The sequence below is a fragment of the Rhipicephalus sanguineus genome, chromosome 1 (assembly GCF_013339695.2).
Source record: "Rhipicephalus sanguineus isolate Rsan-2018 chromosome 1, BIME_Rsan_1.4, whole genome shotgun sequence".
Taxonomy (NCBI): Eukaryota; Metazoa; Arthropoda; class Arachnida; order Ixodida; family Ixodidae; genus Rhipicephalus; species Rhipicephalus sanguineus.
The window spans coordinates 217,077,141-217,103,251 of record NC_051176.1 but is presented as its reverse complement, the minus strand read 5'-3'; the positions used below and the strand labels follow the sequence as shown (position 1 = coordinate 217,103,251).

Sequence of the window (26,111 nt, the reverse complement as noted above, 5' to 3'; positions counted from 1 at the left end):
GAAGTTGCCTCGCAACACGAGGCCTTAAGGCACAGTCACTTGCTCGACTTGGTGGGCGGAACGCTCTGATTCATGGGCAATTTCGTTGCCGATGATGGTAGAGTGACCAGTCTACCAATGAGCTTTTATTATGTGCTCGTTTTTGGAAGCGCCCCGGTGAGATTCCTCGATCTCAGGTACCAGCTGCTCATGAGGAGCGTGGATTAAGTAAGCTTGATTGCACACTTTTCAGGGCCGCCTTTTAATTACTGAATGTGACCCACTGGTTAGGTATGCATGTAGTTAACAGGGCGCCTCTGATAGACTGTAAGCTCTGAGCCCGTTGTTGGTGCAAAATAAGAGAAAGTAGACTTGATCGGCGCCGATGTGTTTCCGCTTGTCCTTCCTTTCCTTCTCCCTCTTATCATCTTTGCTTGATTCTTCCTTCCCCATTGTAGGGTGGCAAACGACGTTCAATCTGGTTAGCCCACCTGCCTTTCCTTTGCTCTCTCTCTGTCTGTCTCTCTCCCGCGGGAAAACACACTCGCTGTGTTACTGAACGGATGCACTCTTTTCGGGCCTTCATGGATATATTGTTGCTCTGCACATGCCCATTTTACTCGCTTCGACTATACCTTCAACTAACCAGACAACTACGGATATTCTGAAATATTATGCAGCCTTTCCCGCTATCACGTCAGAGACAAAATGCAGATAATTTTATAACACTTTACATAACCGTTTCAATTCACCGTCATTGAACCTACACGTGAGCCTCAAGAGAACCGACATTGAATTATGTTATCACCTAGGTTTCTCGGCGTGATTCTCTAACACCGTAGACTTCTTGCCTTCCACGTTCATATACATGCAGATGCCTCGACCGGCAATCAAACGCTCGACCTTGCCTTCAACAGTGCTTGTAAAAGGTTCATTCCGACTTAACACAACAAGGATTAACAATTATGTAAGAACAACAGCGCTAACAAAGACAAGGGCCAGGAAAGACACGACACAGGCGCTGACTCTCAAATGAAAATTTATTCGAAGGCACATGCAAAACATATAAAAACTTCTGACCTGCACGCATGACAAGCCATAGCATCTGCGCAACAGAGTAATCAGGATCAATAAAAATACCTAATCATGGCTATGGCTATGGCTTGTCGTGTGACTAGGTCGGTGGCTTTTTATGTCGCCGTCGCCGTCATATCCCGTATAAACTCTAAATTGATAAGATCCCCCCACGCATCGTATGTTCTACCGCGGGTAAAAGTGCGCGAGCGGGGGCGACGAACGCGGCCGAAGCAGAGATGAAACGAGCCGGCCCACTTCCGTCGCTTGGAGGGCGCATGCGATGACATTACCCCGCTTGGGAGGCCTGCTGTGAAGCAGACAGGAAACGCCCCGCCCGTTTTGAACGAGTATGAAAAGACGCGAATTTGGGGGGGGGGGGGGTCGCTCGAGCAGAAACTTTCAACTTTGATTCTAAGAATGGCAGACTGGGCTTGTTGGTTTAACATATTTGAAGTTTTAAGGCGCGAATAAGACACGGACGAAGAATAGGAACACACACACGGAGCGCCAACTTTCAACGTAGATTTCTTTCGAAAGAGCACAGAACATATTTATACACCACGCGCGCCGTCATCGTGCCTCAATGCGCAGTCGCATTCAAGTGCGTAACTCTTTTGGCGATAATGAAATGGAGGCAACGCTGACGCATAGATCACCTGATTCGATTATTTTCTTAGCCTCAATAATTAGTCGTACTGATTTATCAGGACTTCGGCCGACTACCGCGCAGGCGCTAAAGTCCGGAACGCAATGACAATCCCGGCAGTATCGCGAGGTGGCCCTCTCTGCCATTTCTGACGCTATTATTATGCTGTCTTAGCCTGTCATTCAGCTCCGTGTGTGTGTTCCTATTCTTCGTCCGTGTCTTATTCGCGCCTTAAAACATCAAATTTGATTCTAAGGGCGCGGTCGCGATCGCTGGCGCGCGCGCGCTATCTAAGGAGCCATCAGCTGGCGGCTCGTATACCCCTTCTACGTGATGCGCCCTCAACGCGATGTGACTATGCGGAAAGAGCATCTTTCCCTGGAGCGGCCGCATTCTCTTACACCAGCGTTTTACACCAGCGTCTTACACCAGCGTACAAAATAGTTAGCTGCCAGCCTCACTTCGTTTAACGCTACAATTTGTTGCTATCGCATCATTCATTGCTTCGCCCTTGCGGGGAAACTGTGACTTTTTTAGTTGAGAGTCAGCGCCTCAGTCGTGTCTTTCCTGGACCTTGTCTTTTTTAGCGCTGTTGTTCTTACGTAATGGATTAACACCAACTAGCCCAAATATCGCTTCTAGTGAAGGATTAACAAAATAACATAGACGCTTCGCCACCTATGCAGCTGGCATCCTCAGTATACACTGGCAACAAATGAGCGGAGGTCGCCCAATCCACCTGTGACATAGATCTTTGTAAACGTCCGGTAGGGGGCCGCGGTTGTTGCTGCAAGCCGATGTGTCGCGACGGATGAACCACGAAACGTCTATGTTATTATGTTAATACTTGTTGTGCTAAGTCGGACAAAAACGTTTACAATCTTGAACTCACTCGGCTTTTAGAACATTTTAGGGGCGAAGCTCCTTAAGGCGGCACCCGTTCGTCCCTCGTAGTCGTAGTCGTAGTGCGTAACCAGTCTTACGCTTTGACCTCCAAGGTGGTGCCGGTGGGAGATTTTTCCTGTGCGTTGTTGAACAATAAAAAATTCGCAGCGTGCGCGTTAACTAAAAGCCGAATTCTTCTGTCTCTCATTCCCCATTAGCAGCCATTGGCATGTTCCAGTAGGAGACGTTAGTAGAAGTAGAAGTGTAAGTGTTAGCTAAAAGCCGACTTCTTCTGTCTCTCATTCCCATTAGCAGCCGTTGTTTACCTCCAAGGTAGTGCCTGGTGAGATTTCTCCTGTGCGTGATTAAACAATAAAAATTTTGTTCAAAACGCCGTTGATTGATGAAATAAACCAACGAAAGAACGCCAGATGTTTCTAAAGCAAAACGAAAAGACGCCAGCTGCTTAACGAAAGACGCCAGATGTTTTCTAAAGCAATGGTTTTCTAAACAATCAAAATTCACAGCGTACATGTAAAATTAAAGTGAGCTGCAAGTCGTCATAACTCATCGAACCTTGAGTATAAACGCGCCCGATCTCACGTCGGTGATGATGTACTGGGCAGAATTCACGGAAGATTCACGGTTTACCGATGAACCTCCGCAGCTTCGCCCACTCATCATCATTCACTCCGTGGATATGCTGTGATTTTTTGCCTTCAGCAGTGCATTGTCATTAGCTGCTGAGGTACAACTACGGGTACAAAGCGCAGGTATACTATAGGTGCAGAGTGCTTGCTCTCGCACACCCCGACATAGTCTTGGACAAGGTCGTCTTGGAGGCAGGGGGCTTCTTTTTGCCGCTCACCGCTTCAAACAACAGTTTAATGCCTGGACTTGAGTGCTCAATGGCATAAACTTAAGTGTTGGGTTCCAGATTTTTTTTTCTGTCTTTCGCCACCAGGTCCAAGGAGGCAGCGAAGCCCAGAGGGTTCGTGGAATGAGGAAACCTCCCACCGAATCGGGGCTTGCCCCGGTATACTGCTTCGAAAATTAACATTTATTCAACTTCATCATTCTCGAGAAAACAGCCACGCTTAGCCTTGCGTGTGTGAACCGTACCACAATATTGGGATTATCGGCATCACCCGTAATCCTAACCCGATGGAAAGCTTGCACACCACCATCCACGAAGGGTGCGTCAAGTATGCCACAATTCATGCTACAGCGAGGGTGTTTCCTTCGCATTCAATGGTATGCCTTTGATTTTCCCACTGTAGGAGCTGGTTCGCTGCTTATTTCGCACATTCTCGCGCTTAATTCATGGTCTCCGAGCTGTACAAGCACAGCGACTCGGCCCTTCTGCAGAACTCCTCCCCTGTGTTCTTTAGTGCAGAGTTTTAATTTTCCAGCTTGCCCACATGATCTTATTTCCACGTATTCTTGCTCGCAAATCCCAAAAAAGGCCCTTCGTCTATCCGATTTCTTTTCTTAGGCCCATTTGAAGACATACATGCAGCTTCGATTCTCGTTTATGTTCTAGGAAGGATCTGCTTGCCAGACATTGCCATCAGAAATGGGAGATAATGAGAAACATGAGCAAACAAGAACGCGAAAATTTCGGAAGGTGTTGCACCCTTATAACACAAGAAGGCGAATGCGCCTTCTCGTGCGCTACTGCAATAGAAATGAGCCCCAACGAGCAAGTGCATATGTTTTTCATTAAATAGACCCTTTGAACGCCTCATGCGAGCACTTTTCTCTTTGTGTATCTTTTTAAGAAGTGTGCAGACCTTATAGGAGCACAAACTATGCGTCTGTAAGGCAATGTATGCACCTACGTAGCTGAACATTTTGTAAATGATGCGGCTGCTTCTGCTGATGAATTATTACTGAGCCCTCTGTAATGGGTGGGAAGCTTTACACCCCTCACTCGTTACGCCATTCACGTGGTGTGACGCCTGGGCCGAGTCTACGCTTTTGCCACGCAGTATTACGCCATGCTAACGTGACTCCTCACCCCACGTGACACATGAATAGCGTCTTTTTCCAAAGGTGTTTCAAGCACTGGTGTGACATTCTGTTAGGACATTTTACTGCCACACAGAATGCCTGGGTTCGATTCTGGCTCAAACTCTGTTTTTTGACGCCCCACTTGAGAGGTCACGTGAGTTTCTGCACCGCAGTACGCGTTTTTCAAGGCCAGCGTCTGATGAGGCACTTAAGGCTTTCGCCTTAATAAAAGATGCTAAGCTGAACGGATATACAAAAAAAAGATAGTGCGTGAATACAAATAGCTAAGATATCTGTACATGAATGCAACTGTCGAGAGCTTTGCCAGAGTCGCTTAGAATAACAGATTTTCACAATTTCTGATTTTGGATAACACACTTCGTCTAATACTTAATATCAATCCACATTCAAATCAAGCCCACATTCAGACCATACACATACCTGTAGCCTTTTATTCTATTTATCCCCTTTCACCAACGACAGAATACCATTAGCCAACCGGTACTTATGTCGACTGACCTTCCTTACGCAACTTCTATGAACGAGTCCACTTCTCTTGAGATCCCTGAGAAGCAGTACGAAATATATCGAATATGATTGATTGATTGATTGATTGATTGATTGATTGATTGATTGATTGATTGATTGATTGATTGATTGATTGATTGATTGATTGATTGATTGATTGATTGATTGATTGATTGATTCTGAAATAAAGCTATTATCCTGCCCACATAATTTGGTGGAAGGTACAGTAACCGTCCAGCAGCGAGTGGATCACCGCTGCCTCTGGGTTAATCAATCACGTTTATGCGTAAAAAGAAGGGTGCCAGTATGAAGCTCACCTTGTCGGTGCGGACGAAGGAGACGGCCCATCGGTGGTAAGCGAAAGGAAAGTCTTTGGTGGTGGCGTCCCGGTGCAGGTCTCGTGTGACGGACCGCGTCGCGATGAAGGTGAACACACCCGTGTTGGAGCGATCGTTGAGTCGGGTGAAGCGGTACAGGAGCGCCATCCCGCCGTGCCAGCCACAGCCTGCGCACGCAAAGGTGGCGTCACACGTGATCGTTAATACGGATCTTGATTAGGAGTGGCACAGCACCCCGTAAATCATGGCAGGACGTGAAAAAAAATTCGAGTAAAGAACGATCAAGAACAAAAAAAAAAATAATGCTAATAGCAAAATGTGAATAGACGACCAACCATACATAAACCGCCCGCCGTTTCCCAACTGACCGTAAACCTATGCGCAAGTAGTCCTTGGGAGCATGGAAGAACCATGACGCAACATTTCGGTAGACACACGGCGCAGCGCTCACGTTTAGGGCGTGGTGCAGGTTTACGACGACCGAGGCGAGGTGAGCCTCGCGCAACTCAATTGCTCCGGCACGAACGAGTAAATCATAGGAGCTATCTACGGACGATGGCGTTACCACGAATTGTTAAATCCGGTCCCTAAAACTTTGCAAGCCTCGCACACGTATGCGTCTGTCATATCCTAGCTTCGAGAAGTAAGCGTCAGCGACAGCAACACACGTACAGACACCTGTGCTGCTAGAGGGAGATGTAAGTATCGCTGTTCGCCTCGTAGTAGCCGCTAGGTATCATTCAGTGTACGAAATCACTACTGCTCCTTGGCACACGCTGCGAAACTCCCGCTGTACAGTACACACGTACAGAACGTCGTAGTTATTTGATGCACAGCAATATTTGACACGGACGGGATCACAACTTGTAGTACTGAACTAAAGTACCGCATGCGAACTTTCAGCGCTACTTGGTGAGGCCGACTTGAGGTGCTTGAACTTTCGTCCACATTTAATATAAACAGTGACCCCTTTCACTGAGATGCATCAGTGTAACCATAAGACTGCGTTAAAGTATCGCTTTCGTAAATACGAAAACATCGCTTTGATGCAGCAGGGAAGTGATGACGAAGCGCTGTAAGTTTTTCATGACCAAAACATTGGTTTAACGAAGCAGCGGAAAACAAAGGAGCGATATTAGTACGAAGTGCTTTTTTCTAATTAGTCGCGCCTGCGCACTTGTCGTCTTCGTGAACATCTATATTGCAACGCCCTACGTGAAATAAATCAGTTGGTAGTTCGCGCTCTATCGGCTTTTTGTGTGTCTTCTTTCGTGCTGTCCTTTTCCTAAATTTGCGCAGTTTGCAATAGTTTACTAGAAGTGCCGTAAATGAGCTTGTTATCAGGCGCAAGTTCTTTCTCGACGTCGTTAATTGGAACTTATCGAAACTCAGCCGCTCTTTTCAGATATAATTTTTCGCTTAAATGCTCTCTATGAAATTAAAGCAATACATTTCGGCGATGTTCAACGAATGTTGGAAGTGGCATTTTTCAAATTTCTTAGGGATGAAGTATGTAAAAATTTCTGCGCACCAATTGCACATAATTTGTTCGTTATGTTTCATAACACTTACACTATAGCATAATATAAGTTCCAGAAAATTTGAGCCAGTTTTGAAAAGGTAGCCTGGAAAGTACCTTGAACTAAACGCACGCACATGCGCCTACGTGCGGGAGAGATAGAGTTCACAGAAGTTATGGTACGCGGCACATCAGAAGCAGTATATAGCCAGCACGCAAAGAAACACCGATTCGTCGAACACACGTGCATACGCAAAGACAAATACACGTATGCGCATACAAACCCCCCCCCCTCCCCCCGTCGTGCACACAAACCTCGTTCTTAGTCGTGTCTGAGTGCCCAAACAGCTTAGCCGTAAAATAAAAACCGCGCAGCAGAGTGAGACAGCACAGAATAAAAAAAACTTGTAAGGCGTTGATGCCATGGAGTAACAGTCGCACCGCGCGCAGTCGTCCAGCCCCGCGCGTCTGGCCGTGTCAACAAGCGAGCCGTTTCCATATCTCTTGGGTGGTATGTCGTCAGACTTGCAAGAAATACGCGGCCGTTTTTTCGAATTGAGTGTTCCCTTGTCGCTTTGCACAACCTTCACTTGAAGCACTTTTGGTGTTTGCGCTCGTGCCTCGCAACCGCCGGACTCAGCGTCGCGCGCCCAGTGGAGACGGTCTCCGCCGCACTCCGCGACACTATTTGCCTGCCGTCGACCCTTCCGTTGCCCTCGGCGAGCCAAAGGCGGCGGCGGTGAAAAGCAGCGCCGTTGCAGCGTCAAATTGCTTCCCGTGTCTCTGGTGCTTTGTTTATTCCCCGGGCATGCAGCCTTGTTTGACACCGCATAATGAAGACATGTTTTTCTCAATCTCCCTTCCTATTGCAGCGCACTCTTCTCGGGGGAAATAAATGCGCTCAGGCCCCAGCGACAGTTCACGCTCGGGGCCTGCACCGCAGAGCCACGTGCTCGACGGAACGGCGAAGGCGGATTTTTCGCTGCACGCTTTCGCAGATTATATATAGGCTAGCGCCTGCGTCACGTTCCTAGAAGCTCCATTCCTTCTGTGAAACTACGAGAGTGCTACGCTGAGCGTAATTGCTTAGTCTTGACGTCAATGAGCGAGGAAATAGCCGCGCGGGCGCCAACACGAATAGGCGAAATCTTTCTCACAACAGTGGGAACAAGCAGTAGCCGTTCGCCGTAAATGAGTAGGAAAAACAGGAAAATAGGCTGCATGGCTCGCTAATGCTAAAAACGATGCATTTCAGAACCTCGTCACGGGGCGTTATGATAGCCGCTATTTCTGGACCCGTGTGTGGGAGCGCTCTGTAAAGCAAAGGACATACTACGAAAGCAGTGCGAAAAAAAGGACTTTCCTTTATAACAGAAAACTGATTTTTTAGCCGCTTTGGCAGCTCAGTAGTTATGGCGCTCCGCTGCTAAACTTGAGGTTCCAGGAGCTATCCCGGCCACGGAGGACGGTGTAGCATTTGCTATCTTTAATAATAATAATAATATCTGGGATTTAGCGTCCCAAAACCACGATAACATTATGAGGGCCGCCGTAGTGGAGGGTTCCGGAAATTTCGACCACCTGGAGTTCTTTAACGTGCACCTAAATCTAAGTACACGGGCTTCAAACATTTTCGCCGCCATCGAAAATGCAGCCGCGGCCATTTGCTATCTTTAGGCGGCGCGAATAGTTTGTTTGTTTCCTTAAAATTATGGCACTTACCCACTCTGGGGGATTGGCCAAGACTGCGTATCGTAACTTCTCTCTGATACCTTCAAGAATGCGTAATAATAATAATAATTATAAAAAATAGAAGACTAAATTAAAGAAAAAGATTGAAAAAAAGAACAAAAGAAAAAGAAAATGACATCTAATGTATTAAAAAGATTGTGCAATTTTGGGCAGACCAGACAGCTGTATTCGTCTGACCCGAACAATTTGGAATTGATTTCAATTTAGATTGTTAGATTTCAACATATTTTAATTACTGTAAGAATATTAACAAAGTAGAGATTAAAATGGGATACGTCTTGTAGATTGAATAAAATTACACACCGCATCGAATACATCTCTGCGGCAATGTCCCAAAACGGAGGCACCGCAGCTTATTACTATTTCTGCAGATAAACTTAAATTTATTTTCGTAAATGGAATAACTAGAAGTCGTCTTCTAAGTAATGAATACCTGCGAATAGACTAGAATAACTTATTCTTCTTGGAATGGACCTCAACATCTTCATCTCCACCGTTGTCCAAATGCGCCGCCTTTGAGCAAAAACTGATCCAGCGTCAAACGTGACCAAAACTGAGGAACCGGTCAAACGTTAAAAGGACTGTTGGCGTTTAGGTAGGTTGATTGCGACACGAGATATTCGCGGATCACGCCCATCGGTTAGAATGTATCTTGCTCACTTTCGATTTAAATAGGTCCAAGATTTGAATCATTTTCTTATTCGAAACATATCTTCGAGTGGGGCGTTTCAAACGGCAATTCACCACTTTTGATTTGATATGTTTCTTAACATGAAATACATCTAGATCTCTTTCACGTTACCGTCACATCTAGCCCTGTCGCTGTTTCTGAATGTGACTTGTAGTAAAAAAAAAAAGATTAAAAAACTCCTCAGCATAATGCATATCTTCGCTCGGCATGAAAAGTAATACGCTTATTTTACATAATTGGTTTGATAGATAATTACAGTAAGGAGCATATCAGGTTGAGCAAAATTGCGCACAAGAACACACACGGAACACACAAGAACGCACAAGAACACACAAGAACACAAACACGCGCACAAACACAAACACGCATGCGCCCATGCGTGCGCACGCTCTTACGGATAATTTCAATCAATATCAGTCGGCGTTGCTGATCTAGTCTTGCAGTACGCACGTACGCAAGAGCTCCGTAACAGCAATATTTACATTTTGCTACAGTAAGGTGGACCATAAAAAATAAATACGCTTCTGTCTGCCCCGAGGACTCGCACGTCTACCGCTCTGACGCGACAAGAGTGCCGTATATTTCGTGGCTTCTCTTCTCTTTCGTTTCGTTGACCTGTTTTGCTGCGCGATGTTTCCCCAGAGAGCAAGCTGCGTGAGAATGGCGCTTCGGAATTCTACTCGGGAGCGAATCTCGCAGAGGAGAGACCTACTCGGTGTGTGACTGCAATGCGCACGGCGATGAACAACCAATATTTATGAAGCATAACAAACTGCCAGATTGCTCGCGATGCGCATTTACGGTGCCACTCGTTTTCGGGTTCACGGGCGTCACTGGTGCAGGATAGACAAAAGCGTGAGGAGTTAGCAAAGAAATGCTGACGCGTCTAAATGAAGGAAAGAAGACTTGGCTATAAATTGTCCCTGCGCGATAACTTTTATCATGCAGGTCGGGAAGCGATAAACAGAGCCACAAGGGAAAAGTTTCTGGAAGCAGGATCTTCGAAAGTTTAATAATAATATCTGTGGTTTAACGTCCCAAAACCACGATATGATTATGAGGAACGCCGTAGTGGAGGGCTCCGGAAATGTCGACCACCTGGGGTTCTTTAACGTGCCCCTAAATCTAAGTACACCGGCCTCAAACATTTTCGCCTCCATCGAAAATGCTGCCGCCACGTCCGGGATTCGATCCCGCAACCTTCGGGTCAGCAGTCGAGCGCCATAATCACTAGACCACCGTGGCGGGGCGCAGTGCTGATTATTCTAAAGGATACTTAGTGCAGACATTAAACGCTTGAAAAGAAATTTAAACAGCCTGTACCTCTAAAAAATAATGTTAGTAAAAGTTTCTGACACTTTTCTTTCATGGGCGCGCTTTACACTCAGTGGAACGACAAACAAATGAAAGAAGATGCCTCTGGTTTCAAAACACCACCCAACTTTGTCGACCGCCCTTGACGTGACGCCGCGTTCCAACGTAACCAATGGAACACAGCGAGCTGAGGGATGGATTTCACCTTTTCGTAATGTTAGCTCGTTCAAAAAGGGGTGTCGCCAGTGCTCGGAATGATTCTGAGTTTCGCCAAACTCGGGCCATCCTGCATAGCACCCCAGACTGATGCTTCTCTTGTTTACCATCTGTTAATCCCTCTAAAGGGATTCGCTATTTATCTTACGCTATTTATTTATTATAGTAGAGGGGAATACTAACGTGTGCTTTGGCTATACTGTCAAGGCCACGCTCGACAGCAGAGCTCACGCTCTCAGAACTTGACTATGTTAACGCGTAGATCAAGAAGCTACTCCGCGCGTCACTTTTTCGCAGGCATTAATTAAGACATGTATCATTCGGTGAAGGGGCCGGGGTTGAATAAAAGCCTGCCGCTGCACCAAATATAACACCGAAAATAACGTTCATTAATTATCTTATGTAAGCTGCCCGACTCGCGTCATGCCAGTATGGCTTCGCTTGCCATCGTCGCCGATGTCAGCACTACTTCAAGCATGAGTTTTGCGACCTCGCTACTCTAAAGAACAGCTTTCATGGGTAAAAAACAAAGCCACAGGTCGCACCGTGTTTAGCCGTATATACGAGTGTGGCAGCTGGTATATCAGATTGAAGTTATATCTCGACAGGAGAGCGCGGACTCTCTCTCTATTAAAGAGAAGAGCAACATAGAAGCTAAAGAAGTCATCGAAACGTCGTTCTAGTTCGATAACAAAGAGCAGTTACATGGTAGGACACTGCTTAATAAGTCCCTTTCGTTCAGTTAGGCGGTCACGAAGCGCAACATCATTTCCAGAATTGCGTGCCAAAAGCCGGAACGCACTCACCCCGGAATTAACTTATACTCGCAGTGTTAACTGGGGGTGCGAGGCAACGGGGAAGCCGCGTCACCAGTAACGTCAAGTCGCCTCCTGCGCCTGTTGGCTACACCCTGTATGCATGTAGCTCAGGGCTTATCCCAGGGGCCAGATACTGCTGTGTGCGCGGCAAAACCGCTGGCTAAAATGCCTGCCGCGCTACAAACAATGCTTTCGAATGCAAATTCGAAAGCAAATTCGAGCAAATTCGGAGCAAATTCGAATGTAGGCAAAATGCAACATGGCTGAACCAGCGCATCTGTAATGGCCGTATTCACAAAGGCTCTTAGTTTGCGAGTATGGAGCTCCTTTTTGCCGCTGGCTGGCTTAGTACAATAATTATAGTGCAGCCTCAGGATCGACTGGAATCTGCTCCTACGAATAGATCTAAGATTCTTCGTTTTTTTTTTGTTTGTTATTTTGTTAGTACAGAGCCTGATCATTCAAAAACGCTCCAGCAGTTTGAAGCATAAAATTTGTGGGAGACAGCAAGCGCTTCATAAGAGCATAAGCAGGCTGCAAAAAACGTCAGTGAGCCCAGCCTATCGCTATTTCACTCGCCTGTTCTAGTAGCACAGGGTGGCCTTAATATTTTTGTAGCACAGCGAGAGCGCTCTGAAACAACCACTCGAATATACTCTTAATGTTTGGGACACTATAACATAATTGTTTGAGTCTTACGTCCCAAAACCACGATATGATTATGAGGGACGCCGTAGTGGAGGGCTCCGGAAATTTCGACCACCTGGGGTTCTTTAAAGCGCACCTAAATCTAAGTACACGGGACTCTATAAGATTTTCACCTCTATCAGAAATGCGGCCGCGGTGACCTTCGGTCGAGTACCATAACCACTAGACCGCCACGGCGGGTGTGTTCGGGACACTGATGAAGTCATATTGTCCCAGGTACGTATCAGATGAGTCACCGGTAACGGCAGGGGCTTGATACGGTTGACGGGCGTATCTTATGTGCATCATGGGTTACGTGTCACCTCATCCTTGCGAAGTGTTCGTCTGTTCAGCGGTTCACTTTGAGTGATTTGTTGCACCACAACAATCCAGAAACTTCGTATGGATGTATACTGGCGGCCTGACGACCTAGGCACCCATCAACAAGCCTCACACACTCAGCGTATGCCTCAACGCTACGTGTTGCTATTGTTGACGCCAGTTTTCCTTACGTTTCGCCGTTTATTACAGGGCAAACTTGCGCCTATGTAAACTGTTGAAGAAACGTCATCAGCACCGCCATAAGGTTGTCCCTGTGCGCCCGCTAACAACGCTAGGTGCATCGCTCGATGGTTAACTGATGTGAATACCACATAGCTGTGCAAGCAGTAAAATCACCAGGTAGAGTATGTCTCAGGTGTTACTGCAGGCACAGCGGCACAGCTTATTTTATTCCAGGTAGATGCAATGATTTGGTCTCAGCGCTTCAGCTCAAACACATTTGAGAACTACGATATGTACGACGAACAGCGGTGCACTCTGCAATATGTACTTCGGCTACGTGAGAATCAGAGGCTGAATTCACAAAGCGTTTCTTCCTAAGTGCCCATCGTCGTTGGCCGGTAGTCATCGCTAATAATCTGTCCCGCACTAGGATTGGCTGAAATTTCACCTTACTTAGAATTTTAGCGTAAGAGGGTTCTGTAAATTTGGGTCCAGGGCTCGCATTCACAAAAACGGCTAACGCTGAAAATGTTCGAAAGACAATATTCGGAAAGAGAAGTTTTGCGAATTAGGCCTCGGGTGCCGAAATGATACTGCGCATACAAGCACGTGCACTCGTCATTACAGCTACCTAGCTAGATCTACACTGTTCCCAAAGAAAAGTTCATGCTGTAATGAGGCATCTGCTATAGAGTAAAACCAACTGCACGAGCATCTCGGTATATAACAATGTAGACGTGATCACGTTGGCTATTTTCCTCTTAATATAACCATGCGCCCGGCGCTATACCAATAGTGACACCACAGCTGATGCTGTTGGTTTCGAGGTTTCAGGTGCCGGTACATATCAGTGTAGGTATACTCTCCAGCACCCTATCTCTTACAAAAAGCTAAAATTTTAAACTCTAAAATTTCACGGTCCGGCCACGAACCCTTACTTTTGCGTATACTTGATATGTAAGGGGAAAAAATGTGTCTTTACGATTGTTGTCTCGTTTAAACACTGCTGGAAGTACAGACTTCTCTATGAACCGAGTGGCGAAACATCAATCAATCAATCAATCAATCAATCAATCAATCAATCAATCAATCAATCAATCAATCAATCAATCAATCAATCAATCAATCAATCAAATTTTATTTTTCTTTGCTTTGAAAGAGAAGGAGGCGGGACTAAAAGCCGCGATTACGGCTTGACAGAGATCCCTCCTCCCTTGGATCTTGGCATGGCACAACATGAGGGTGGATACATGGTGTATACATTGCGCATAGCGCACGGTTTACAATACTATTTTTCGAAAATACAGAAAAGGATACATTACAATACAGCAGAAAAGATTACACAATCAGCTCTAACACAAATATAAAGTGACACTGTAAAAATAACAAAAACAATGTGAAAAAGAAAAAAAAACACTTTAATTGGACGCTAGCATAGAACCGAATATAGTAGTAGTAGTAGTAGTACTTTTTATTCACAGTAAGCCGAATACAGAGCTCACTGCAGGGGCAAGGGCTAAAGGCGAACAGCCTGACAAAGGCCCCTGTCCCTCCGCAGTTCGTGACAGTGCAAAGCCTCAACATCAGTACAGGAAAAAAAAAAAAATAAAATATATATATATATATATATATATATATATATATATATATATATATATATATATATTCAATACATTGGTTTCAGAGAAATGGAGAACAAGCAACTTGCAATTGTACACATAAAATTCACACACAAATAAAATAAGTTTACATAACACATTTCAATAATTAGAGGTTTCAATAATTAGAGTATGGGCATACGATCAGGCTGACCGGCCAACGGCAAATGTTATGCTTGAATCACGGTGGGTATTTTTTCAACATTACATTTGTGGCCTTTAACAAAGGGAATTAATCAAGCTTGAATAATAAGCATGAAGTTTTTTTTTTTTTTTCTTTGCGAGAACAGCTCTTCAAACTGCGTTTGTTATGACAGTCCTCCAGTTTAATTACGTCGTGGCTTGAATAATAGAAACGTGGAGGGCATTTTGTATACTGAAACGAATATAAGTGCAGGAGAAATGCTGGCAGTGTACGTGAACGGTGGCTTGTCTCTCGCTATTTCAACACGTTCCCGCTGTCCTGACAAGAGGTGAACAGCATGGGGCCAATTACGTGCAGTCGCTAACAACACGATAGCGAAATTGCAGCGGACAATGTATAAAGTTAGCCGAGTTCATTGGACCAAATCGTTTTCACTACCGACGAACCTCGGCGTGGGCGAGAGGCTGCGAAAACCTACAAGAGTCGGTGTCTGTCGTGCGGCGACTCGAAATTACCCGGAAGCCAAAAGAGAGACAAACTCCTGGCCGCCACCGCTTTAGGTTTCTCGCTTTCCACCTTTCGGGCTAGCTGCGGGCACCCAGTCGCGTCGAAGTTACCCTAGATCAAAGAGCTGGCCAGACCTCGCGGCCTCAGAAGGGAAGGCGCGGGTGAAAATAAAGGGCCGCGTAAGCCTTCGATGCCGCAGCAGGCCAACCAAGCCAAGGAGCCCCCGGTCGTGACCGCTGCTTTCGGGCGATGTTTGTGCTTGCTTTCGCTTCTTTTTCTTTCTCTCGACGCGCAGTCACGTCACGTCGTTTGATCCTCGGAGTCAGAGGAAAGCAAGATGAACACCTCAAAGGGACCGAACGTGACGCCGGGAGCAAAGAAGCTCTCTGACGGTGACGGCTCGCGAACGGGACGCGGGAAAGGGCCCTCGATCACGGCTGGTCGGCTGCCGTCGTCGGCGCGTCGATTGTGAAGCGCTGGCCGCCGGGAAAAAAGCGCGCTGGACTCGCCCTGCCGCCGTTACGTGTAAGCGGATCAGGCTTGAACAATTCATTCGGCGCGTGCCCGCCGCGTGGATTATACGCGAGCCCCGAAGCGCAGCGACCAGGACACGCAGCCAAGGGCACGCAGCGACCAGGACCTGCTGCCGACCCGCCTGCGAAGTCAGCCGAGCGAAGAGGGAATGGGGGCAGCCTGATTTGTTGCCTCGCTGTCCCTTCAGCGACTCGAAAAGACGGTCTCCCCTCAGCACCGCCTCTGTCCGATTTTATCCCCATAGCGTCTTCCATCTCACGACACATACGCGCACGTACAAGTGCTGAAACACAGTTTTATAAGGCCGATTCTAATCCTCTAGATTAGGTCAAACTTTTACTGAGAAAGCAGTTAAGGGCCACAGAGTGTGCGGCCTGTCTTCGTAATTTCTGTTATACCGATGATGCTGTCGCCGCTCATCGCTTCACCCTCAGCTTCTGCCTTCATCATAGGGTGAACAAAACACAACCGCCACTACCGCTGACATTTCAGCTCACGTCACTGCGGCACTGTGCAATTGGGAGTTGAACGCGCTCATCACAGCGCAAAGGAGTTGCGCTTGGAGAGATGGCGGTACCCGCTGCGAGGGCGCCGCCTTCAGTGATCAAATGTAGCCCTTCTGTGCCTCGTATTATGTGCGCGCAGTCCAGGCCCAGTGCTGGGCAGCAAACCAGAATCTCTTCTAAACTGACTTCCTTACCCTTTAATTTCTTGCTTCTCTCTCTCTCTTTCTCTCTGAAGTGCGCTGGACAAAAGATACCAGAGACTTTTACAATTTGATTATCAACTTTGTCTCGCCATCGTTACAGCAAGCTAATAACATTATTTCTGCAATTGGGCAAACGTGTAGCTTAATTTATATTGGACATCTGCGGTGATACGAATAACTCCGCGAAATCACGCAACCACATATACTATAGAAATTAATTAAAAATTAGCAGTTTCCTGATGACACAGCAAATTGCCGATTTTTGTGTATCATCAGAACAAGTCGATATCGGTCACCCATCATCGTCTCGTTCTGTTAATGTCGCACAGCTGTAGTCTAATTGATCGAACGATGTATTTCTCGATAACGAAAAAAGAAGGGCTGTTTCTAGATGACTGAAGTTTTATCATGTTATCAGTATAGGAACCACAGAAAATACAGTTTCACTTTCAGCTAGTTGCTGGATAATTAAAAATCAGTGTCGTCAGTGATCGGATTCGCGTGCTCATGTCGAGCCTTAATCGCCGTTGCCACTTATTATGTGAAAATAAATCCCTTAAAAAATGTCTAAACATATATTCATAAAATTACCGTTCAGTACACGTTCACAAGAGCTTGTAATTCATGTCAAATTGAAACCAGTAACATTTTAGAGTTCTTGAAAGAAAAGATTTAAAGAAATAATAAATGAAAAGAAAGAAAGAAAGAAAGAAAGAAAGAAAGAAAGAAAGAAAGAAAGAAAGAAAGAAAGAAAGAAAGAAAGAAAGAAAGAAAGAAAGAAAGAAAGAAAGAAAGAAAGAAAGAAAGAAAGAAAGAAAGAAAGAAAGAAAGAAAGACTTCGTAGTGCTGTTCAGAGAGCACGGAGTTCACGTTAATGAAGTTTCAGTTGAAAGATGCGCGCGCGCGCACACGCAGTCGTCCGCTTTTGAGGCTTGTGCGGTGGGTAGCGGAAGAATAAAAAGGCGAATCCATTGGATTATAGCGCAGGCGTGGCAGGATAATGCTCTTGTCGACTTAACGAGGGGGCGTTGGGCAGGTCCTGTAATACATAGAATCAGACAAGCGGTGCATGGTTTATTGGAATTACAGAGCGGTGCCAGGAAGCAGAGGATTACATTAGACGCCATCTTTTGGTGGAGGAGATTATATGGGTTGATGAGATTACGAAGTTTGAGCCAAGCGACGGGAGTCAGTGGACGAAAAGACTTGGAGGACGCTTGAGCGGGATAGCGTAATTGGGCCCCGTTCTCATCGCCTTCTCAATCGCTAGCCTGGCTTCACTTCACGGTGGACACCGTGCCGCAAGGAAAGGAACGTCTGTGCGCGTAACATTGGCCGTTTCAAACTATCCTAGAATACCTACTGCACGTATATACTTTTGCGAAGGGCCCACTACGACATAATCCTTCTTTTTGCGAATTGGCGAAGTACCCACTACACGTCCGTAAGGCAGCACACGCACCCGCGCACCTGCACACTTTGTTGATGCTGCTGCTAATAATGATGATTATTATGCCTGTGTGCTTAGTAATTGGTGGGCCTTTGAACCAACCACTCGCTGCGCAACAGATATGTTTTGACGCCTGATGCGATTCTACGCGTCTGCCACGCAATATTGCATCCATTGTGTAGACGCCTCGCACTATATGACATTTGTATAACGTTTTTTTCTTTTTTTCGAGACAGTTTCAAGCACTGGCATGTCTCTGTGGTAGGACAACTGCTTGCCATGGAGATGTCATGGGTTCGAATCCCATGTGAACCAAAAATTTTTATTATTTATTTATTTGCATATATTTCGAATTTTAGCTCACGGACAACGGTCATTTTTCGCTCACAACCAACGACACCGACGCCGCCACCGAGACCGGAATTTCTGCGAAATGAGCTCTTGTTAAAAAAAGCGTGATTAAAGATCGCTGCGGGGATAAGCCTTCGTCTTGAAGTGGACGTAAGATATATAGACTGAAGTAGCGAGAAAAACATAGCTTAGTATGTCAGCAACCTAATCAACATCCTCCATTATTGCCACTAGTGGTGACGTCTGTGTTTTGCCCCTTCTCTCTGTCGGGCATCCTTCAGGTAACAGGAAAACGTCTCTGTGAGCTTAAGGAACATGATGATAAAAAGAACCAGCACTATATTCTTAAGTAACAAGTGCCAAGTAGACCTCAATGGCGCTCGTACCCTCATGGTATCGAAGTCGCCAGCCTCTCGATGGTACACAACAACGGTGTTTTTCAGAAATATTTATCGATTTCTTTATTGCGTTTTCTCAATCGCTTTATTAAACAGATGTAGTTGTCCTAATCGGCCACTTTAGTATGCTATGGTGACTAAGTGGTTAGGACCTTTCGCTACACCGCACGATCTGACGACACGGCGTATATTTCTCCACCCATAGCCTATGTACACAATAAACGTTCAGCTCACTGGTGGATCTCCTTTAGCCTATATGCTACTTGGTCTGTGCGCGAATGAGGCCTGTGCATTGCTAGATATCCAGGTAGTGCAAGAATAAGCGAGCGTGTTTAATTTTATTGCCATGGTGGGGCAGTAAAAAGGATGTTTGCTCTTTTTCCACCTCTCCGTATTCCTTTTTTTCTTATTTCCCTCTGCCCCTATAACTGCAAGAAGATGATATGACGCCGCAAACCAAATGAAGACTAACTAAAGCATAAACATTCAAAGTGCTGCAATCCACGAGACAGCTTTAAGGTATTTGCCTACTGGCAGCAAGAAAGCGCGGCACTGGCTCTCTCTGAATTCCTGCCAGCGAGACGTACGTTTATTCCAGGCAAAGCACAAGTAAAAAGAAGAGATATAATCGAGACACGTAAATCATTTGCTAAATTCAGGCAAATAAAATGAGGAGACCAACCGCAACCCTTCCGAGACGCAGCCGGCGAATGCTGCACCGAACGTCTCAGGAGCGGCCAGTAAAGCCGTCAAAGGCGGGAACGATAACGGGAGCCCAGGTGCGGCAGCGCACGCGAGAGCTGTTACTATAAGGAGGCGAGTCAGCTGACGACGACAGAAGGCGAGGGGATAAGGGACGTACGGGACCCAGTGGAGACCAAGAGCAACGTCATCATCATCCCCCATCACCACCACGCAAGCCAGGGGGCGCCTGTGCCGCCGCAGGACGGCAGTGGGGAAACAGCCGCCTGGGATTTTGGGGGAAGGAAAGCGGCGAAGGGAAACGTTGTTGCTAGGGCAACACGGCTGCGGGCGGGCCGATTTTCAACCGCGAGGGGGGAGGCGAGAAGCGTATCCATGACATGACAAAGCGGTGGTCTCTTTTTCGCCCCTGTCTCCCCGGGGAGGCGCGAGAGCACAATCATCCCTCGGCGTCAGCACCTGGCGGCCGGGGGTATGCTCCCCGGTAGTTTTCGCATGCATTCCGTCCAGCACGCGGTTGGTTCCGATCGACCAGACGACATACACGCGATGCGCCGTGCTGCGCCGTTTTCTCCAGTTGTTCGGCGGACTCTGAATGCGCGGCTAGATTATATATACCGCCGATGTTGAAGCGACTAATTACGGCCGCATTGTGTGGCGGCGCACTCCCACCACCACCGCCGCCACTTGCGAACGCCGCGCTCTAAGCGAGAGCCTCTTCATGATGGGACGGCTATAAGGGGCGAAAAACGAAGAGGAGAGGGAGGATAAGGGCGCGGGCAGGCGAAACACCGGCCCCTGCGCGAGCTATAGGAAGTCGTCAAGCCGCATCCCGCATGCCCCTTGCATGGCGAACAGGAAACGGGAGATTAAAGTAGCCGCGGTAATTAATACTTCGTAGAAGTAATTGGCCAAATCTGTGGAAATCACACTGCTCGATTGGATCTTGCCATTACAGCAGCCCAACCAGCACACTCACGGTGGACGCGACACTGAGTACTACTAATACTAGATTTATTGTTATGGAACGACACAGCCAATCTTGGGGCACACGGCAATAAAAACTCGAATCGTCACTGAGCGGTACTACGATCGCATTATGGCGACATGAAGAGAAAAAAAGAAGAAACAATCGCGTAGTAGGTCGCCCCCTCCACTTCGTCTTCTTTTTCAGGCTTCAACAACAACTATAATAATAATAATAATAATAATAATAATAATAATAATAATAATAATAATAATAATAATAATAATAATAATAATAATAATAATTGAAACATTTCATGCTGTCGCTCACATGGTGTAGTGTGAGAACTAAACCCCTTAGAAGCGTTGACTGTTGGGCCAGTTGGTACATCATTGTGAAGTCGTTGAGCGAGAAAACAGTATGGATAGAAAACGTAATGCACACGAAAGTCGCTCACCACTTTCAGAACTGGCATGATCTTCTTGAAGAGCTCCGTTAATCACTGTTAATTTTTTTAACGAAAACGTCGAGCACAAACACTAACTGGCGTTTACTCACTAACGAACTTATCAGTTCACAGTTCTACGAGATTACCCCACATGCAGTCACCTGTATATGCGAGGCTAATTCGAGAATCCGCGAATGCGAATGTTGGTCTGCGTCTTGTGTTTGATGCTGTGTCTTGCGTTTTCTTCCCTTGTTCTCGTCTCCGTGCGCTGTAAGGTTTCCAAGCAGAGAACTAATCGCACCACTAGCAATAACACATTAACCAACCAACCATTCGCCAACAACCATTTCTCAGACACCCGAATCACGAGAAAATAAAAATAAACAGGCTTATAAAACAGAAGGCATTACCGTTTCGTAAAGTGTGATATAGTTCCCGCGGTAGGCTATTGAATTAGGATGGTTCGTGCATAATTGAGAAGAACAACCAGCGAAACAATGCGACGAAAGTGAAGACGACAGATACAACAGTGTCTGTCGACAGCCTCCGTCATCTTACATATTTACGTCCCGTTGTTTTCCTGTTCGTTCCCGTTCAGTGGAGTCTCCATACATTCTTTCGTTTGTTCAATTTATTTTTTAAGGCGCTAGCTACTAGCGACATAAGGCGCATAAGGCGCAATGCTCTGGCGCAATACTTGTCGGCTGTTGTTCGCTTCCTTCTCGCTTTATTTTGTGCGCTTCGTTTCCATACGTTAGTTCACCCGCTTTTGCGCTTCCCGCTCTTGGTGTACAGTATTCAAGCAAGACACCTGATTACTTCTACTCTAAAAAAAAGAAAGATCAATCAAAAAGAAGTCTCCATAATTGCATGAATGACAGAGTCGTACGGAAAAAAATTAACTGTAGAGAAAGCGAGACGGAAAAAAAAAGGAAGCGCGAGCAAATAGTGGCGAATTCCGAGCGAACTTTCGCAAACGGCCACTGGATAAATTGAAGCGCTTAATGTGGAGCGAAAGCAGAGCGACCGGGCAGTAACAGCAGCCTCGTCGAATGTCTTAAGGAATGCGTATTGGGCGACGCGGTCGCTTTGTCTTTCCCGCGCTTCCCTACACGTTTATACTGTTTTCTTTCGTGACGTCCATTAAGGAAACCACGCCGGAATGTCTCGTTCCTCTTGTCTTCTTCCTTTCGTTTTTACGCGTTTCATTCGCTCGAAGCTACCTGTTTTAGGCAAATGGGGAAGACTTTCTTACTACGACTCGGCCCCGCGGAACAAGAAGGAAAATGTCCCCGAGAGGAGTTTCACGTCGCGTAATTATGGTATGCGCCGCCGCGTCACCGCGTGCACGACGCCATTCGATTCACCTCGTTTTCACGAATTCTATTCCGTTTTGTCCGGTTTTTGCATGACTGGGCGCGTGTTAAAGGCGCCACGCACTTATTTACGCGCACGAATCGATGCTCGAGCGCGGCGTCTCGGCCCCCAGCGAGCTGACATGCGCATTGTTCAACTGCCCGACAGCTGCCTTGAGAGGGATCTGAGAATTGACGCTCGCAATGAAACAAGCGCAACGATTCCGACAACCCATGCATAGGGCACGAAAACGCCATAGACGACGCCGCGTCTCTCAAAGCATGTCGCTTCTTTCGCCACGAAACTTTACAACTATATAATTTTCTTCGTTTTACATGCCGAAATCGCGATATGATTACGAGGTACGCTGTACTGGGGAACACCGGGTCGATTTTTGACCACCTGGGATTCTTTAACGTGTACCTAAATGCGCGTAACAAGGGGGTTTTTGCATTTTGCCTTCCATCGGAATGCAGCCTCCGTGGCCGGGAATCGAACCCGCGTCCTATAGTGCTAAGCAGCGCAACGCCATAGTCCCTGAGCCAACACCGTGGGCGCTACTAAAAAATAGCTGATTCTCGGAACAGAGACTGTTGGTTAGCATAAAGCGCATGCTTGTCGTGAATTCTCTAAGCACAATTACAAGGCTGCGGAACTTGCCGCTATTCGCGTTGCACTTTGGGTATTCAATCACGAACAGCTTCAACGATGGTCGATATTCGGCTATTCAAAGGCAGCCCTACAATCTTTGCTATCAACCCTGCGGCATGGACCGCACGAACAACTGGCTTTCGAGATTAGGTATCTCCTCTATACTTCATTCGAGAAAGGACACCACGTGACATCTGAGTGGCTGCCAAGTCACTGCGGCATGATAGGCCATGAATACGCCGACATTGCTGCTTGATCAGCTCTTCAAGGCGACAGGGCAGAGACAATGACGCTGTCAGGGTCCGATGTTGCTAGCCAAGTTACAGTGATCGCACAAGCTATTACGCACTCCACTTGGCAAATACCCCAAACAACAGGCCCCACCACCCGAACACTTCGTTTTCAGATGCCAACTGTACTCCACCGAAAAGAGACCACTCTGATTTTCCGATTATGGCTGACAGTAGCTTTCACGAAGTCAATTTCCTTTCGCGCGGGATTGGCTGACACCCCTCATTGTGGCAACTGTTGTAACGAGAAGACACTACAACGCATCTTCAGCGACTGTCATCGCTACGAATTGCAGGAGACGATCACTCGCAATCGCTCTAGCTTGCCTTGACCACATGACCGATGTCGACAGCAACCACTTCAGAATGTCGTCCTGAGAAGTCCACGCGGATGAAGGCGACGAAGGTACCGTTACAATTCCTTATCTCTCTCTTCCTGCATACTTCTCACTTTGATTGAAAAGATTTCTAACTGCGCTAAGGACGAGACACCAGAAACGAAGTGGACAGGACGATCGCAGACTAACAACTGGTTTATTGAAAACTCACTTTGAAGCTCCCCGTCCATCTCTTTCTCCAGTGTAGAGTAGTTATTGTGGACTGGTTAACATCCGTCTCTCTCCTGTTCGTTCCTTCCTTCTGTGCACCACCGCAAACGCGCGACATAGGCTTCCATTCCGACACTAAGAGCGATTTCCATCGGTCACATCGCACTGCAAGAACGGGAGCAGTTTTCTGCTACGGTTCTTCAGCCGGCTTAAGTCAGTGCTGAAAAAAAAAACACCGCGTTCGTTTCCTTGTTAATGACTTCCATCACACGACTCACGCACGTGCATGCAGCGAATGACGACGAACATTTACGAACTAGTTACTGCTAGCCATTCGTTAAACTAGTCTGTTAAAGCGGGTCTCCTCTTCACTAGCGCCATCCCTTACATCCGCTTCGTTGTTTGCATTGGCCAGGAGTAAGATACACGGGCTCAAGAGAAGCGAGACTGATAATAATAATAATAATAATAATAATAATAATAATAATAATAATAATAATAATAATAATAATAATAATAATAATAATAATAATAATAACTGTTGGGGTGTAACGTCCAAAAAAAACCCGATATGATTATGAGGGACGCCGTAGTGGAGGGCTCCGGAAATTTAGACTACCTGGGGTTCTTTAGAAGCGAAACTGACAAGTCGGCGTTTGTGAAGTTTTTTTTTTTAATTTCTTTACTTTCTCAGTTCCTGTCCGTGTTTTCTACACATTTAGAAGGGCCGCCCGACGAAGATCATAAATCTTACCCAACACGCTTAGCTTTTTGTTGCGTTAAATCTTCTTGAATGTGAACTAAAACGACCTTCGAAATAAAAAAAAAAAGAAAGCTTCCTTTACGCATGATCGAATCGTTGCTACATTAAGCTTACCATTTCTTGATCAAGACGACAGCTATTCTTTTCGACATTACAATCTAGGAAAGCAGGCGAGAAAGTCAGAAACGGAAAGTGCACTGAAGCACTATACTAGCCAACCAAGGATTTACAAACGTTATCACGTCATCTCACCTACGCGCTCTGAAACGCTCAAAGAAAGGAGGTGCATGCTATAGAAGAAAGAGGCTTGGTATGGAGACCACGTGGATATAAACTATTTTTCGTGTTCGACGCGGCGCCCAACATTTTTTTTTTTTTCTATAATAACGATAGTCGCAGACTGGCCGCGACCGGATGTAAAAACTCCAACTCCATTATTTATTCCATTCTTGCTTGTTCTCCTTTTTTGTAGCTCTTGGCGTTGAGGCATCGCAATTTATTAACAGGATAAGCAATAAACCACACAAAAGGGGGGAGGGGGGCGCGCAAAGATCCCAGCGTATTGCCCCATGTATTAGTGTCACGAACGTTCGAAGAGCAAGCGACGGAAGAGTGGACAGGATGCCGCGACGACAACGTGGCAGTTCCAATAATTCGCTCGCCCGTTAATTGGAAACACGATCTTTTTTTAATTAAATATAATATATTCCGATTTCCAGTCCGGGCCAAAGCGTGGGCACTTCTGTGGCGGCTCGCAATGGCAAGAGAGAACACGAACGGTGCGCCTTGCTTCCTTTCGTGCGAAACTCATAGGAACGAATGGCCGGCAGCTGTTCGGCTTTACGCATGCTTAATTTATCCGAGTATTTTGGCGCTAGCCGAGTAAGCTCATAACGTGCTGCTGGTGAGCTGAGCTGCAGGTTTAATAATGAGTGCGCATCACTGGCCAGCAAAGAAGAGCACGTGTCCTCAGGTACGGCCGCCCGCACGCTTTGCTCGCTCGTAATGAGGGCTCCCATCACGCAGGTTTGGTCGCGGGCTACTGACAGCGTGCGACGCAGTATAAGCATAACGAGAAGGAAACAGGTTTCCCTCACACGAGCTTCTCGAGTACGAGAAAACTCCGCCAACAACGGCACCAGTGCACTAAGAAACAAAGTAATTTACCATACACTTCTCACTACACTAAGCATTTAATTTTGCTTATCCGCGGTCTATGGGGATAGGTCGATGTGGCGGAAACTGCAGACAGCGAGGGCAAATGAGGAGCAGACTCACCGGAAAGCGCCGGAAAGCGCAACCGCGGATGTAGTCTCGAACTTGAGCAGCTGCGTTGCTTTAGGGATAGCGCTCGGATCAATTCTTATGGCGCCGGGAACTCAACGGTTTCTCAAATGAGTACAGATGTCCGCCGGCATGGTACTCGAACTAGTGATGCAGAACTATCGGTAAATTGACTATCGATAGTATCGATAGTTTCTTTGAAACTATCGATAGTGCAGACAAACTATCGATAGTACTACTATCGACAAACTATCGATACTGCACTCGGTAGTACCATGGTAAATATTACTAGCGATATTACTGCCACGCGTGTTTATTGCTTTGTTTTGATGCAATCGGGTTTCACCCACAAAAACTGTTAGCAACGTTTGACGCAGATCGCG

General features: G+C 46.5%; 1 protein-coding gene across 1 annotated transcript in view; it reads right to left on the bottom strand.

Annotated features, from left to right (window-relative positions):
• LOC119371946 (uncharacterized) overlaps positions 1-26,111 on the bottom strand; it is a 231,328-nt gene that overhangs the window by 55,511 nt on the left and 149,706 nt on the right. Inside the window, exon 2 of the mRNA XM_037642396.2 lies at positions 5,446-5,633. Coding sequence (XP_037498324.1) covers positions 5,446-5,613 — 168 coding nt within the window. The 5' untranslated portion in view covers positions 5,614-5,633. The remainder of the gene's footprint in view (positions 1-5,445; positions 5,634-26,111) is intronic.